Source organism: Brachyistius frenatus, unplaced genomic scaffold, assembly GCF_029030835.1.
Source record: "Brachyistius frenatus isolate BFR_SWC_R1_liver_20210118 unplaced genomic scaffold, ASM2903083v1 Contig_3, whole genome shotgun sequence".
NCBI lineage: Eukaryota > Metazoa > Chordata > Actinopteri > Embiotocidae > Brachyistius > Brachyistius frenatus.
Genome location: NW_027210602.1, coordinates 9,338,940 through 9,355,931, shown reverse-complemented (window position 1 = coordinate 9,355,931; position 16,992 = coordinate 9,338,940). Strand labels below are relative to the sequence as shown.

Genomic DNA, 16,992 nt, shown 5'->3' with positions numbered 1-16,992 from the left:
CGCAGCAGGTAGCTGGCAGATCAGCAGCAGCGACTGCAGCCCTTTGATATCTCTCTCAGCAGGAGCTCCGTGTCTCCTAATGGCAGGAACACCTCATGGTTCTGGGCTGGCTGCAGTTAATCAAAGGCCTGGCATCCAGCCTGTCTGACTCCACTCTACACAAACACCTTACTGTATATCTCAGCACAAATCAAACCACATCGCACACACACTGTTTTGACAACCCAGTTTATTTTAATATTATACATTATTTTACATGCACAGTTTTTTCTGTTGTCCTGTTATGTAAATTGCAAATTTTTTTCATTGGATTATAATAATATTACACACACCAGGGATGATGCTGTGATCTGGAAGCACGGTGAAAAATGAGCAGTTAGATAATCAGGTTGTAAATAAGCCACAAAAAAATGTATCTGAATTAATTTATTTGGAGGTTAAACTGAAAGCGTGTACACCATACAATAATCCCTCATTGCACAGAAAGAATGGTCTGTGCTACTATATGCACAGTGGGTCAGAGTGCAATCAGAAAGTTGGTCTGTAAAGTGGGATAAATGTTGACAATAGACAGTGGATACACAAGCATTTTATAGTTAGCGTTTGTTTTCTTCTACACGTAACTTGGACTTGATTTACAACCTGTCCGAGATTATCTGACCGCTCATTTTCTGCTCCAACAGACTGTTTCTCGGCAACATCTTCATGTTTGTGTGATTCGAGTACACTAAGGTGTTACTGAACAAAATGGGAAACAAAACTATTGAAATGAGATTCACCTCCGGTGACGCACCAAAGACAATATCAGGGTTTTTTGTTCAACCGAACTTGTATGTAAAATAGTTGGAATGACCCTTTAAATTTATAACCTCAAAAGCAGGGTGGAAATTTCACACAATATTTTTAAAACTGTCCAACCCAGGAAAAGAACAGCATTGCTTGTTGACCTATGACCTATTTCATGTGTTTATGTTTTCATGATTTCAAAACTCTTGCAATCTAGTTCTGCCCACAGATTGCTCACAGCTGTCTTCTTCAATGTGATCATAGTCTGGAAACTTTAGATGAAGGTTCGCTCAGCCAGGGTGGACCAGTCAGTGACCAGTGAGTGTGGCTAAATGCGATGACATCGAAGTCAAGTGTTTAATTCTTAATGTAGTTGCAACAATGGTGGTGGTGGTGGTAGAGCTAGATGAAGTTATACAAACAGTTGTAGCAACCCTAGAAAATACTGAGGAACTGAAACCAGAGCAACTTCATCCTTAAATTGACTTTCCAAATTCTGTAATGGGGTTGCACTTGTTTACAACTTGGTGAGTTTAATCTTTTGGTGGTCAATGCAGATTGATTAGAGACTGCTCCAATAGTTTAAGATTATGATGCAGTGACCAGAAATAACAATGTCTGATTTTTTATGTTAGATTTATTTTTGAAATATGCCCCCAAATCTTGAAAATATTGGATTATGGGATGAATACAATATTCTTAAACTTCCTTAAGGGATGTTTGCTAGAAAGTGACCGGATTTTTTTTATTTATCTTTGACCACATTTTTTGAAGAAGGAACGTATGGTATCTTTTTTCAACATGCTCTGCCGTACTTTGTAAATCTACTGAAAGTTTAAATTCTCCTGTTATTTGAAATTATGCATTTACCTAGTGTGGCATGTTATGTGACAAAGAAACCTAATTTAAAAAAAAATATTTCACACAATATGCATGTTCATAAACACGTGTTGTGTTTTAAAGTCAGAATCTGCACTTGTGGCAGGTTATTAGACCAATCAGTCATTCATAGAATTATAAATAAGCATTGATTGAAATGGCCTCAGATGGTTAGAATATCTATTCACTATTATATTGTGTGTTGTTACGTCGCCCTACAGCTGTGGCAGGTATGCACTCTCAAGTAAAATGTCACTTTCACATGAAATCACGCCACCTCAGACAGAAGGCCTTTGCAAAACCCACAACTGGATGTCTTTGAAGCTGCAGGCTGTTGCCATGGCGCCGAGCCTGACATCAGTCCGCGCCATCATTAACATCCCATCAGTCTCCGCTGATGGACAAGTGTAAGATGAGTCTGACGTCCACATGGTGCTTCTAGCCAGCCGAGAACATCAGGCTGAGCTCACTGCTCTCTGTCCGTACGAACAGTTCTGCTCATCTTACAGCTTTTCTTTTTTCTCACGTTTTTCTCATAAAGTCTAAACATGTACACTAGGTGTCAACAAAACAAAACAATCAGGAGTAATTTAAAAATAGACCGTTTTCAGTCTGATTCTGCAAAAAACTAAGAAAACACAACTTTACCTCGGCAGATGAATTCAGTTGTTAAATAAAAAAAATTAAAAAAAAAAGTGTTTTTTACCCCTAAATAGAAGATTAAGTGGTTCTTTGAGAATAAGTATAAATGCTTTGTCATATCCAGACCATATTTTTGGCTCACAGATTATGTTCCTGCTCTCAAAACACCAAACCTAATCTCCTGGTAAAATTGTGAGAATTGAAAGATAAACAGCTTGAGGCGAAGGACCATCTTCCCTCTGAGACTCACAGGACATCACCGACTGTTTGGGGTAAAATAGTTGATAGGCTCAAAGGAAATGTGCAGGATTTACTCCAATAGAAAAATAAATGTTTCTGTTTGCTGCTTCATAGCTTTCCGTTTCCGAGGTACTACAGACCTTCTTTGCTGATTAACTCCGACTTTGTCAGACACAGGAGAGATGGCCTTTTTATACTTTTAGCTCGGGCCTTCCTCAGTGTTCGTTCATTGTGACAGTCACATCAATAGACAGTTGTTTACTCCGAATCCCAACCTGTTTACCTCCAATGTGACATTCCATTTTAAAGACTTCACATTTAATCAAGAAAAGAGAGGTGAGTTGAGAAATTATCTAAAATGAAAACAATCTTTACAATAAATCCTTATAATTTTCAAGAATTTAGCAATTCTTTAGAAAATTTGCCGTTTTTGGCTTTTACTTCTTTATTGGCTCAACGAGCTGTCTTGCTTAAGTATAAGGATCCTGCTCCTCCATCTCACTCACATTGAACTAGAGACATTATATCTGTATGATTCTAGAGAAAATTTGCTGTACGACCCGGAGGAAGAGAGAGTACATTTTATAAAGTGTGCCACCCCTTCTTCTGTTGTGAGAAACACGCGACAATATTTTATTTATATTGATTTACTTGTATTTACTTATTTTCATTTCCCTTTTTTAATACATTTGTCTTTGTTTCCATTAAGTAATATTGTAGATATTTTTTCTGTACTGTCTATAATTTTAATTGTGTCCATAATTTGCAACATATCCATTTAGATTGGTTCTGGTTGTTTGGGTGCATGTTTGGGTGGATGGATCGTGTAGTTACACAGCCGAGTCTTGTTCAGAAAAGCAGAAATTTCTGTGCTTGGACAATTACTCTTTAGTTCATTATTGACAATCAATAAAACAATCTTTGAAGAAGAAATTCCTGAAAATAATCACAACCAGATCCACTTTACCAAAGATTTGAAAAGCAATGAAGCCTCAAGCTCCACAAAAAAAACTAAAAAAATGTGGTTGGACTTTGCTGCCCCTGAATTGGTCTTCTCAGGAAATGGTTTGCTCCTGCACTGTGTATCACACAGACCAAGTTTTTTTTTTTTTTTTTAAATGACTCCTGATTTAACACTTAAAACGAATTATTTGTTGTTGATAACATTATATTGTTTATATTGGTTGGAATCATTAATTGTAATCTTATAAATTCATTACAGATTTAAAAAAACAACAACTTACTGGCTAAATAACTAAACAAGTAATCAGCTGCTGACAAAAATGATAAGCTATATTTTTACTTTCTATTTAAAATTTAAAACATGTTCTTGCAAAAGTAAGCGGCCCCATGATATTGCAAATGACAGTTTCAGTCTTCCCCTGTCCCCCCCGTTCTTACAATGTCGTATAGCTGTTATCTTCAATCCACACGCGTGTGTTCAGAAATGTGTTGCCTTCACCTATACAACATAAACCTGCTCCTATTGTAATAAGGATTATAGGGAAAGGAGGGCACAGGCTTGTGGGGAGTTTGGCCTTACGTGCTCTTGTGTTCAGGACTGATTTAATGAAGTCTCCGTGGACGACGCATGGAAGCCAAGCAGCAAGCTCCCAATCCCTATTATCGGAGTAAACAGAGGTCAGTGCGAACACAGGCGCAGCAGTAAACCGCTAACGCCGCTCCCTGCACTGTGTCTACTAATCTCCAATGAGGGAGGGAAGGAAAGAGAGGAAGAAGTGTGGGGAAGAGGAAAGGAAAAGAGGGAAGACTGAGGTGACGTGAAGTGAGAAAAGTGATTGAGGGATGAGCTGTGGGTGGAGAGAGGGGTGGATGATGGAGGATGCAGTAATGAGACAGAGAAGGACAAAGGTAGAAGGAGAGGAGCATGGGGAGAGAGAGAATATGATGACATACCAAGGGAGAGAAGGCTTATTAAATTAGTTTTCCCCTCCCCCTCTCCTCCAACTGGCTTCCCTCCATCACTCACCTCCTCCCCATCTCCCGTCAGGCCGAAACATGTCCCCTAAATATTAATGGCCGATATTAGGTTTTCATTGATTGACTCCATGGCCAAATGTATTTGGACAACCGATCATTACTTCCATATGTGATAGTTCCAAAACTATTAATCATTAATGTGCTGCTGTAACAGCCTCCTCTCGACTGGGAAGACCTTCCACAGGTTTTTTTGGAGCCTGGCTGCTGGGATTCGCTCCTATTGAGACATGTGAGCACAAATGAGGTAAAACAATGATGATAGGAGAGAAGACCTGAGACCTGGGTTTGCAGTGAGTGAGGTGTTAGATGTGGGTGAGGTCAGACCTGGGCTTGTGCACACGGGGTTTTATTATGTTGAACCAGAAATGTTATTGTTTTCTGTCATATTTAGGTTTCCCTCAACTAGTATTCACAGGTCAAATCCAAACATTCAAACGTATGTAGACATGGGGTTTATATACTCTTTGTCATACAACATGTGTGTGTATATATATATATATATATATATCAGCAGGCATGCTGACAGAGATAGCAGTTGACTCCAGAAATAGTGAATGATTTATTGAAAAGCATCCTACGTATTTTATGTGTTTAATTAATGAAAGCATGTTTAGGCAGTTATCTATACTCATTATACGATTTGTTGTTTAGTTGGTTATTTTCGTGACCGAAGTTTCTTTGTCACAAAATGGCTTAAAAACTGATTTTTTTTTGTGTTCTAAAATATCAATGTCAATATTGACCTCAAAAATGGGAGCAGGTACACATGCGTACAATACACACAGCGAATACGAACATGAAGAGCATGTAGACGATGAGGATGTTGAGAACGTTCTTCAGCGAGTTGACGACACAGTCGAACATGGCCTGCAAAGTATTAACACACACACACACACACACACACACACACACACACACACACACACACACACACACACACACACACACACACACACACACACACACACACACACACACACACACACACACACACACACACACACACACACACACACACACACACACACTTGTGCACATATCGTTGGATCTGCACTGTTATTTGGGCAGACGGTCGCTGCTGTAACAATGTGCTCCACATCCTCTCCTCATCTTTGCCGACCCTTTCTTCTTCCTTTGTCTTCTCTTCCTTCATGTAGTTTTTATTCCCAAACACATTTCCTCCCCTTTTGTTCCTCAGACCGGTTTGCATGGTGTATTGCATGCTGTTACATTATGGTTGTTAATAAAAAATTCTTCTTCAATTCTTTTAAAATTGCAGAAATTAAGACATTTCATTTCAATTTTTTCATAGTTTAACCGGAATATTGGATCTATAGTAGAACTGTTTTTGAAAACATTCAGTTGAACCTGACATAGTCGTATAATTCCTGCATACATCTTATTTCACTGTGACATGCTTACTTTGTGGGGATTGTTCCGTCTGTCAAGCTCTGTTCCTCAAAACTGCCTTCATACACCTTGATATCAAAAGATATCCAAGATGGAATTAAATGTTGATATTTGATTTGTACATTTATAAATGGACTATTTAATATATATCCTTAATTTTCAAATAACAGTCCTCTTGTGTTTTGACAGGCTTTCAACAAGAAACCAACATTGGTACCCATTCAAGAAAAAGAAAAATAATTCCATTACAATTAAGTAATTAGAAGTAAAAGGTGTTTTTAGTTAAAGACTGAAATAACTCTCAAATGCAAAAGATACTATTTGTGTGTCCTTGTTTGTTAATGTGCATGTGTGCACAATGTTGTACATAGTCTATGATTAGTGACAACTTGAAAGCATCAAAGGTGGACCGAAGATCACAAAGAACTTCAGTGGCATAAATTGATTTTTAATTAATTGTGGTGAACATACAGTACACATGTAATTTCTGTGGCCCGAGAATAGAGCCCTGTGGTAAACCCAACTACTGAGGGCCGAAGGGTTTGATTTAACAGAATTTGATCTGGCCCCAACAATCTGTAGTTTTCCCTGTGAGGTCACTGTGAAACCAAGTGAGCAATACTATGTTGAGCTAAGGCAGATTTTGGTTTCATGTAGAAGTGACAGAGGAACATTTGAGCAGAGTTGAATTTGAAGCAGGTGAAATTACCAGCATCTGTTTTCAAATATTTAGAATCCAGTTAATAATGTGGCTGTTTTTAATGTCTTTTTGGCTCGATACATCAAATTGATTGATTTTCACAATTTCACCCAAACTTGTTTTGCATTTTGCCATACATTTTAATCCTTCCCTCTTCTACCCATTCCCAACTAATTCTTGTACCTGCCTTTTAAAATGATGAACACTAGCAGCGCAGGCTATTTTTAGTTGAATGACCAACCCATCTTTACGCATCTCTGTGTCATTCTCTCATTGTCTTCTTCAGTTTCAAGACCACGGATTCAGGTTTTGGCAGGTTTGTTGGGTCATTTTGGGGGCTTTCTGCAAAGATTTAGATTCTTTGTGTTTAATTTGTGCATGTGTGATGAAGATAGATATGATATTAAGCCAGACCCTACTGTTAACTTTATGAGATATCACAAAACAAACTTATGGTGGTATGTGTGCTCATACAATTCCAGTAAGCACGATACTTTCAGTTTTGTGTAAACCCAGTACTGCTGGGTTGAGATGGCACAATTCACTTTGGATCCAAGATAATAGATACTCAGATTAATTGATCATCAATAATTGTATTTATCCTCTTATACTTGTAGCAAAAAGTAGTTTTAGAAGTTAGCATGTTAAGTTAGCATGTATATCTCTAAATAAATAAGATAAAGATAATTAAACTAACAATATAGTGACAAGTCTTTTTAGTTGTAGAGACTAAATCTCCCTCCATTCATTCATTTATTCATTCATTCAGTGACAGTATGTCATGTTTGTTTGTGTTTTCTGTCTTTGTCTTTGCCCCACGTTGAACTTTCCACTCAGGTGTGCTGTTGTGTTGAGCCCAAAGCAGACTGACACTGTAGGATGCATGTCAAGATGAACATCTGTTCTCGACTCTGTAACAACCTGCTTCACACACATCACTATAGTTTTGAGGTGATGAAGCATGGGCACCCTAGAAAAGCAGCATTTTACTCCCCGGCTTGACATAACCAGGCTGCCTTGATTTTTCTCCCTTGTCATCTCGCACTTCTTCTGTGATGTTCCAGCTCACAGATGACGAAGGAGAAAATCTCAGTTTAAAAAAGATCATTTAGAAAATTCATTAATCTAGGCCCCACTCCATTTTTTATTTATTTGCTTGATATTAGGTCAATATGACATGTGGATTTGTTGATCTGCTGCATGGCTGTGTGCACTATTTGTGCATACAACATGTTAAATGATGCAGCCCTGAGCTGCAGAGGCAGTGTGTTTTGGACTTGAAAGTCGGAGCTGTGGCTCCCTGTTGACTAGTGTTTCTTGCTGTTGCATGTTTCTGACCCTGTCCTTCTGTCCCACGATCAATAGAAAACAACCCCTGTCATCTCTGAGTACACTAGTCTCTCCCTGTAGGTGTGAAGAAACCCGAAAACCCAATCCTATACTTGTATTGTACTTCTGTCTTTGTGAGGACAGATGTGAGTCTTAGACATCTTCACCCGGGACAAGTAGCCAGTCCATCAAGGCCAATACAGACGGACAGACAACCATACACATTTACATTCAAACCTACGTCTAATTCAGATTCAGCAATTAACATGTCTTTGGACTGTGGGAGGAGGTTGACAATGCTAACCACTGCACCATTATGCCGCCCTTTCACCTCAAGTAATGATGTTAAATATATTGACAGCTTAGAAAATAAGACCTCAGAAATATTAGATAAAACAACAACAATAAGACCCAAGTTGTAATGAACTGTATTTACCCTTCTAGATTAGGGGTCAGGGGATATGTTATGTATTTGACGGTCCTCACAAGCATAGAAGTACAAATGTGTGTGTTGTGTGCAGTGGAGGATTCAAGGGGGAAAGAAGAAACTGGTGCAGGTGTGTCTGCAGGCTTAGCTGTGTCTGTTGGTGCTATCATGTTTCTCAGGACCAGAAACATGTACTGTCCATCAAGCTTTTAACATTAATCCAAGTGCTTTTCCTGAACTGCAGGTAGACCGCCGTAACACCTGACCGAAACAACATTTTTGTTTTCTGCTTTTCCTTGTGATGTTCCTCTTTGTGATGCCGTTCTTGTGATTCTTCTTCCAGGTTTAACTTTGAAGATGAGACTCCGACAACAAACTTTGATACATTCCCAGCAGCCATCCTCACTGTGTTTCAGGTAACACACAAACCGGCACATGTTCTGAGTAAATGAGAGAATACTGACATCACAGAAAAAGAAAGTTTCTTATCAGTCATTTTAATTAGAGCGAATGGCTGGTCTGTGGAGCTCCTGTGCCCTAATGAGCTCACTGATAATCCTCCAATTAGTCTGTGCTCATAACCCTTCACTTTGTAAGGTAATTTAATTCTGCACGGCGTTAGATTTGCACGTTGCTTTATAACCTGCCTGCGTCCCCAGCCTCACACCGGCTCTCTGGTCTCCCTCAGATTCTGACTGGTGAGGACTGGAATGCCGTCATGTACCACGGCATCGAGTCTCAAGGAGGTGTTCGCCGCGGCATGTTCTCCTCCATCTACTTCATCGTCCTCACGCTCTTTGGAAACTGTATCCTCTCTGACATCCTGACAACTAAAGTGTGCTGAGTCGGAAGAAGTAGGATCGAGATGTGAAAATGGTCTTAGGTTGAAAATGGATTTAATTCTTACAAGGTGCCAATAACTCCTACATTTGTGTTCTTGGGTTGCATTGAAGAAAAATAGTGTCCATCTAAACACACTCAAAATCTAGAAGGGCATCTCCTTGGACTTGATGATACTTAATTTTGCTTTTGATATTCAGACCTTAAATGCTCAAAATTCAGTTGGAATTAAACATTTGGTCTGAACATTATGGAAGCCAGATACCTCCTATAAAACTAGCTGCTTATCAGTATGGGGCAGGACAAACAACATATCAACAGTTTAGTTTATTGAGTGGTGGAACAATTTTTTTTTTCTGAACTAGACACATTAGAGTTCAGAGTTTTTCTCCTGGGAGCATGAATATGCTCATGGAAAACAGTATCGTCAGTGTATGCATGACTCAGCACATCATCTGATTAGCTGAGGAACATAAAGTTTGAATTATGACGGCAGACATTAGTTCAATGTGAAAGATCATCACTGATTCAAGGCTGTGTAAGGTTGGCCCTGCAGAGAGAGTATGAGCGTTCTTTTGCATTCTGCAAAATGACAGTCAAAACATCTTTTAATTTCTGCAGTCTTTCAATAAGCTCAGTGTCAGGAATAAGCTCACTGCAAAACGTGTATTTTAGAGACCCCCCAAAAACTACCCCATTGGTCGCAAGCAGCTTATTTCGACCCACAGCTACATTTTAAAGTTGAGTGACTTATAGCAGAAATATAAACAACAACTATTATGTATTCAGTAAAAGTGCAACCCAGTATCACGGTAAAATGTGACATAGCCACGCTTTGGGCTGTCTAGGCGTGTAAGTCACGCATTTTGTAAGCGTGAAACTTTCACACACATAAATGTCATGTGACGCGGTATCATAGGCATCATCACAGACTGCCATGCGGGATGATGATATTTGAATCCCGGAGGTTGCAGTGCTTTTCTTGAGTTGTATTTTGTTTCCTACCTGTAACCGTGTTCTTTTTCTAACCCCGACCATTTTTTTTTTTTTTTTTTGTCACAAACCCCAACCATGTGCTTATTTAGTAACCCCAACCACGTCTTTTTGCAAAAAGTAAAATTTTCCTGTAGATCAAATGGCTCAAATCATGCAGTAAGTTTCATTTTTGTCCACTACAGGAAAACCTGTAACTTTCACGCCTAGACAACGGCAAGCGTAGCTATCTCACATTTTGCTATAGTGGACGGGCGTGTCTATTTCATGCTTTGCTGTGATACCGGGTTGAAAAGTGATACAGTTCAGATGGCCTCTATATATAATGAAGAGGTGGGTTAGGTGGATGGTTATGGCTTTCTTGTAGGAGACCAACAGTCACGACGAAGGTTGCATGACTTGTGGAAGCCATAACTAAAATCATAATTTTAACCCAAACCATTATCTTTCTCTATCTAAGTGTTTTTTGTGCCTAGACCTAACCAGGAGCACTAAATTAGGAAACACTCATGTGGGTCATATTTGAGGAACAAACTATCTTTATGGTCGTATGGGTTGGAGGACCTGTTGGTGTTTCATGTCTCTGTCTAAATGCCTGACTGCTCCTTATTGGTTAGGTCTCCTCTTAGGAGTGATAGGAGTGAATTTCCCAAGAGAGTAAAGTAGATAAAAGTGTTTTACTCCTTAATGTAGAAGTAGAAGCAAAAACTCTGAGAATTTTTGGCGGGTTTGGAGTGAGGTCGTACCCCGAGACATGTGCGTAGCAGCTTCTTGAGTTGAATATGTAGGCAGGACTGATGGGTATACTGATAGAAAGATGGACTAAAGCATCACTATTAAGACCTACTCCTACACACTACTTGGATGCGAAAAACAAATGCATATTTTACCACAGGATACTGTCCAACTGCATGTTCTCCTGAGCCCTGCTGTTATTCAGACACCCTCCTGAATGTCTTCTTGGCTATCGCTGTTGATAACCTTGCTAACGCACAGGAGCTGACTAAGGTATGCTGAATCAGACCTTCTCAAAGTTTTATTTGTAGACACATTAAGAACGCAAAGAAATACAAGTATTTCACCTACAGTCGTGGTAGACCTGAGAAAAGCCCAGCCTGTGTACACAGGATATCTATTTGTCATAAAACGAACGTATTTTTCATTCATTTTATTAAAGGATGAAGAGGAGCAGGAGGAGGCAGCCAATAAGAAACTCGCCCTCCAGAAGGCTTTAGAAGTGAAAGAAGTCAGCCCGATGTCAGCAGCCAACATTTCCATCACTGCGTAAGTTTCCAAGTGTCTTTCCTCAGACAGCAGCTGAGTTCAGCTCCACACTGGACAGAAATGTCCTTTTGTCATTGAGCGTGCTGTCCTTCAATATGTTCCTCCCCCTCAGTCTGAAATGTGTGTGTGTGTGTGTGTGTGTGTGTATACCGTGTTTGATCTGTGTATGTTCTGGATTTCTCCTCATCCACTCCCATTATGAGAGTGCACCTGTGGTGTTGCCTTGTTTATTACACCCCACTGTTGTTAAGGAAGCTTCAGTCAACAACACATGTGAGTTTCCTCCAGCAGCTTTTACGTTATTTAATTTTTTATTTCTCGCCCATTTACCAGAGCTTTGCCTTCATGCTGCCAAAACAGCGTTTCTTTCTCAAAGCAGTTGTCCCACATCTGAACAGTCAACTGTTTTAGAAATGTTTCCTACAAAATACGCAGCGCTTATTTGATGTTAATGTTAGACAATTTCTGTATCACGTATTTGTCTTATGTAAAGAGCATTTATATATGAACACAAAACTTATTAAAGTAAATAAGTAAAGCATTGATATAGCATCGTAATGGGAGGAAAGGGCCAACATGGGTTTAACAAATCAGTTGTAAAAACGTTTTACGAGGAAGGAGACGCATTCAACACATTTGTAAGGCCTTAAAGACACATTTATAACTTTTTTTTTGTCAGTAACGTTGAGTGTAAACATAACTTTGTTTGAAACCTCCACAGAACACCTTTAATTCAAAACCATCATGGACAGCAGGTTTGTAGTTCAGTGTATCAGCACTGTTGCCAATTATTATATGACTATTGCTTCATTCCCACAGTGTAAATTGTAAGAAAGAGGAAACAGATGAACAAAGAGCCATTAATCATCAGCTAAAGACAAAAGGAGAGTCATATGAGCAAGCTATAAGAAAACCTGAACGTAAACTGTCAGAAGTTCCCATTGTTTCTAATATGATAATGACAGTGATGTTTTTATCAGGACAGATAGCTCCTGCCATGCTCAGAACCTTGGAGCAACACTGAAACCATGGAAGTCTGTCAAGAGAACGCTGGAGTAAAACTGGAGCTTTTTTCAGCCTTATCAGTGATTTATAGCCGTAGAACATCATGTTGGTAGTCACAGCCTTTCTTCTTGATACTCATCTGCTCAGTTTCTGTGGAACAAAAAAAAAAAAACGTGAATTGTCTGTGCATGGTGCTCGCACAATATGGATTCAACTGACTGTCTGTTGAATATTTCTGCACAGCTCTTTATGTGACGTTCAGTCTCACAAAGCCTTTTATTCATTCGAGAAAGTCTTTGATTCACACTCGCTGCTTAATAATTGTCATCTTGCTCACTAAGAATGAGGTCATTCAGCGTGTAAAAAAATTATCATCGCTGTAAATCACTGGTCAGCATACTTCTCAATGTTCCTCCTTTTCTCTGTTAGTACTCTTATTATGTGATTGTATTCATTATCTCCAGTGTTCTCAGGATGTTTTAATTTGTACGGTGTGGTATCACTGGTGGGTGAGCTCTTAAGCAGTTGCTTTTCTTTCAAATGAACTGTTTTATGTGCATTTTGTGTGCTGTTTCGGAGAAAGTCAGGGTTTCATTACAAAATAAAAATAAACTCACAAAGGTAAAAAAAAAAAAAAAAAAAAAAAAAAAAATCCATGAATCTCAATTATAAATTATCTTATCATTAAAATGTATCAGAACTGAATTTTTACGAGTAAAATATGATTTCAGTTTTACTCTTATTTTGGAATGAAACTCCTGAACAGTTTTAAGTTTCAGTTCTTTGTCATAAAAAAAAATCGCTGCTGACAAACATGCTTTTGTTGCTGTCGTGTTATTGAGGTAGTTGCACAGATTAGTCCTTTACTGTAAAACAGGGGACAGGTGGACAGACAGACAGACAGTCCACCTGTCCCCTTCAGATGTGTGTCTCATTATTTTCTTTTGTTTTTGTTCTGCATGTACAGTTTTGTAAAGCAAAATCGAGATGCACTCTCTCGCAGGTCGTCCATCAACAGCATTCAGTCACCGTGAGTTAATACTCTGTTACAATATTCTCCTCCTTGTCTCCTCTCCTTCATTTTTTCCTCTCCTCTCCTCTTCACTCCTCTCCTTTCCTGGTTTGCTCTTCTCTTATCTCCGTCCTTTGTCCCTCTTATCTTCTCTGTTATTTCCTTTCCTTATCTCTTCTTTCTGGTCTCTTCTCTTCTCCTTCTTCTTGTCCTGTCTCCTCTCCTCCTCTGGACCTCCATAAAACAAAATTTTATATCATAACCTCATTACTGGTGAAATGAAATGTATTTATCTAGCTTATATTTTTGAAAAAGTCATCACAAAGCACGTTAGAGAGTAGAAAAACACAATTACATGTAGTTTTGCACATGACACATGTTAAGCTGTGAGTGTAGTTTTCAGTGTATACTGTTGACAGCACACAGTTGCACTTCCCTCCAGCTTTAACCAACCAGTGTGTAATCTGTTGATGGCAGCAGCTCATCTATGCTGGTGCCTTTAGTAATTCATCCTCCACTGCGCTCTCTAATTTGTCCATGAATGTTTAACTTTTCTGAGCGTTGCAACCACCGCAGGCAGCTCGACATTTCCAGTCACTTTGTGATTGCAGACCCCAGGACAACACTTGAAAAGATAACATGAGCCGAGGCTAAAATAAAATGCAATGACCAGCTTTAAGTTTGCTCTCGCGCTCAGCGGTTTGCGCTCAGCTGATTACAGATGTGCAGATGGAAGGCCAGATACACTCAACAAATCACTTCGCTGAAAAAACACTGGACTAGAACTGCCCTTCTTGTGTGTTTTTTTTTTAGCAAGTGTGCATGGGCTTTATTAATATAGATCACAAAATAACACTCCTATACACTCAGTGTAACATTTCTCACTTTTCTTTCTGCAGTCACGCTGCCTGTATGTCTGTAGTTCACCTGTCTGTGGATACCTGTCCTGTGTCCTCTGTCTGTGTGTCTTCTGTCTGTCTTTTAGGAGTTATACTGTCTACTCCTCCCCCACCCGGCGTATCTCGAGGTGACCAAATGGAACTAACTTAACTAACCCATAAAGCCCCATGTAAATATATCATACTGAACAGAAACAGTTCATACATGATCGATGGAAACGTGGACACATCAAATGATTTTTGATGGTCTTTGATTCTTTGCACTTGTGTAGAAAAACCCATGTTGAAAAAAAAAGAAATCACATTCTGCCCATTAGTGTGATTTCTGACCATCTTCCCTACTGAGGAACCAGCTTGTTTATTTGTTTAAAGAAGCTACATGAGGAGAATGGCCATTACCCATAGCATGTTTTTTTTTCTTTTTTTCTGCCTGCCTGCCCCATTTACACATTAAGAAAGCTCTACATGGTCTGTGTCAGTTTATTTGCATTCAACACCAGTGAGGTTTGTCATACACTAAGAAGAAATCACCGTGGCAGCCAATTGAGAAATAACGGAAACCAATAACTTATACAGAATAGGCATGTCAGTTGTTGCATGGTGTTACCATGTAACAAAAAAAGGGCCTCAGAGGGAATCAGGGGCCTCATGATCTCTCCATACTGGAGAATTCAAGCCTTTCCCAAACAGTCTTGATGATTCAGAGGGTTCTTTTTACAGTATTCCCTCAACTTTTAGGTGTTAAGTTGAGTCTAATTTTTATTTTTGTTACATATAGAGAAACCTCTGTCATTTCGAGCTTTCATTTCAGCAACACAAGGTTTCCTTGAGTTTCTAAAACAGTTTTTTTTTAGGAGGTTTCATGTATCTTTTATACTCCATGAAAAGCCGGCTTTTAGTTTGGACGTTTGATAGTCAAAGGAGGAAGCTTTGAATAGCAATAAACTGTATGAAGACACTGCCGAGATGATTTGTCCTCATCAACAACAAAGGAGTAGTAAGTCATCCAGATCAAATCATAGAAATTACCACATGACTACAGATATTGCACTTTTTCTGACAGCATCATACTATCCTGTTATAGACAGCTTTCTTCTTGATCATCACTGGTCAGTTTATTCCAAAACACTGTGATCTCATACATTTTCTGCCAGTTTTTCAAGTCATGTGAAATGACTTCAATGTTGAGGACCTTAAATAAATTACACACTTCCCACAATCAGGTCATAACATTACAAGAGAATGTTACACCTCTCAGCATTAGACATATTTATCCATCTTAAGTGTTGGGACATTATCGAATTTTGCCTTGCTGGATTCGATCTATTTCTCCATAGACCACTCACGTATGGTAAGTGAAAGCTTTACCATGGTGAACATTTGTGCCAACGCATCCATAGACATGGTTCTGTCTTACTTTACCTTATTGGGGTTTGGTGATTTTATTTAGGAGGGAACTGTTTGCAGTATTAGATGGTGTGGCTATGGATGAAACTGGATTGCACCCAAACCCCAAACCCCACACAGCAAACAGATAACTCATAAAGCAGACATAAACAAGTTTCATAAAACGTTTCTATTTCATTGTCTTGTCACTGTCACATGATATTTTTCCTGTGGCTCTGCTGTTTGCAGCAAGGAGCAGCAGCGGTCAGCAAAGGCCATGTCAGTGTGGGAGCAGAGGACCAACCAGCTGAGGAGACACAACATAAGGGCGAGCAGCGAGGCCCTGTTCAATGAGCTCGACCCCGAGGAGCGCCTCCGGATGTCCACCGCCCTCCACCTGCATCCTGATATGAAGACTCACCTGGACCGGCCCCTCATAGTGGAGGCCAGGAATGGGGACAAACTCAGCAGGCCCCCTGAAGGAGGGTGGGAGGGGGCGGGGGATCCCGGCCAGGACGGGCTGGGAGATGGTTTCCACGCGCACTCCAGGAAGCATCACCGCCACCACGACAGCAACGGGGAGAGCAGGGAGGGAGGAGATGGCCAGGGAGGGAGGCACCACACCCATCACGGCAGGAGCAAGGAACACAAGGCCGACGATCCCCAGACAAAAGAGAGGAGAGGAGAGAGGAGCCAGAGCCACGAGAGAGGGCCGGGAAACAGGCACCACCACCAGGCTGGCTCCCCCGAGGAGGAAGCCAATGATGTACGTGGAGGAGAAGAAAGGGGGTATCGCCACCATCACGCCCATCGTCCACCAAAAGAGGGAAATGGGATGTTAGTGAACGGTGCACAGGGAGAGCGCAGGGCGAGGGGGGGAGGTGAGGGGGACAGTAATGGAGAGAGGAAGGGACGCTCCTCCCGTATGGTTCGAGCTCAGTCTACTCTGGGCGGAGACGACTGTAAGAGGAGCAAGAATGGAACCAAAGCTTATAGGTAGGACTGCAGAGATTTTACAAACCCTAATGTTTTGTGTATATTATTCACATGTTTTTTTTTTTTTAGATGAAGCCCATTTATATTTATGTTTAAGTCAGGTCGGAATAATAAGTGATTGGATGTAAAAAAGTAAGTATGATAAAAGTTGATAGTTATCACC

At 39.9% G+C, this 16,992-nt stretch overlaps 1 protein-coding gene across 4 annotated transcripts in view; it reads left to right on the top strand.

The window, feature by feature from the left end:
* Positions 1-16,992, top strand: part of cacna1bb (calcium channel, voltage-dependent, N type, alpha 1B subunit, b) — a 174,833-nt gene that overhangs the window by 96,598 nt on the left and 61,243 nt on the right. For 2 of the 4 annotated variants that reach the window (XM_069705713.1, XM_069705704.1), the window contains exons 15-20: positions 8,758-8,830; positions 9,103-9,220; positions 11,188-11,255; positions 11,425-11,531; positions 13,504-13,566; positions 16,083-16,829. In XM_069705713.1, the coding sequence (XP_069561814.1) occupies positions 8,758-8,830; positions 9,103-9,220; positions 11,188-11,255; positions 11,425-11,531; positions 13,504-13,566; positions 16,083-16,829 (1,176 nt within the window). Of the gene's footprint in view, positions 1-8,757; positions 8,831-9,102; positions 9,221-11,187; positions 11,256-11,424; positions 11,532-13,503; positions 13,567-14,533; positions 14,576-16,082; positions 16,830-16,992 lie in introns of all 4 variants that reach the window. The other 2 variants (XM_069705695.1, XM_069705721.1) reach the window with 2 other exon arrangements.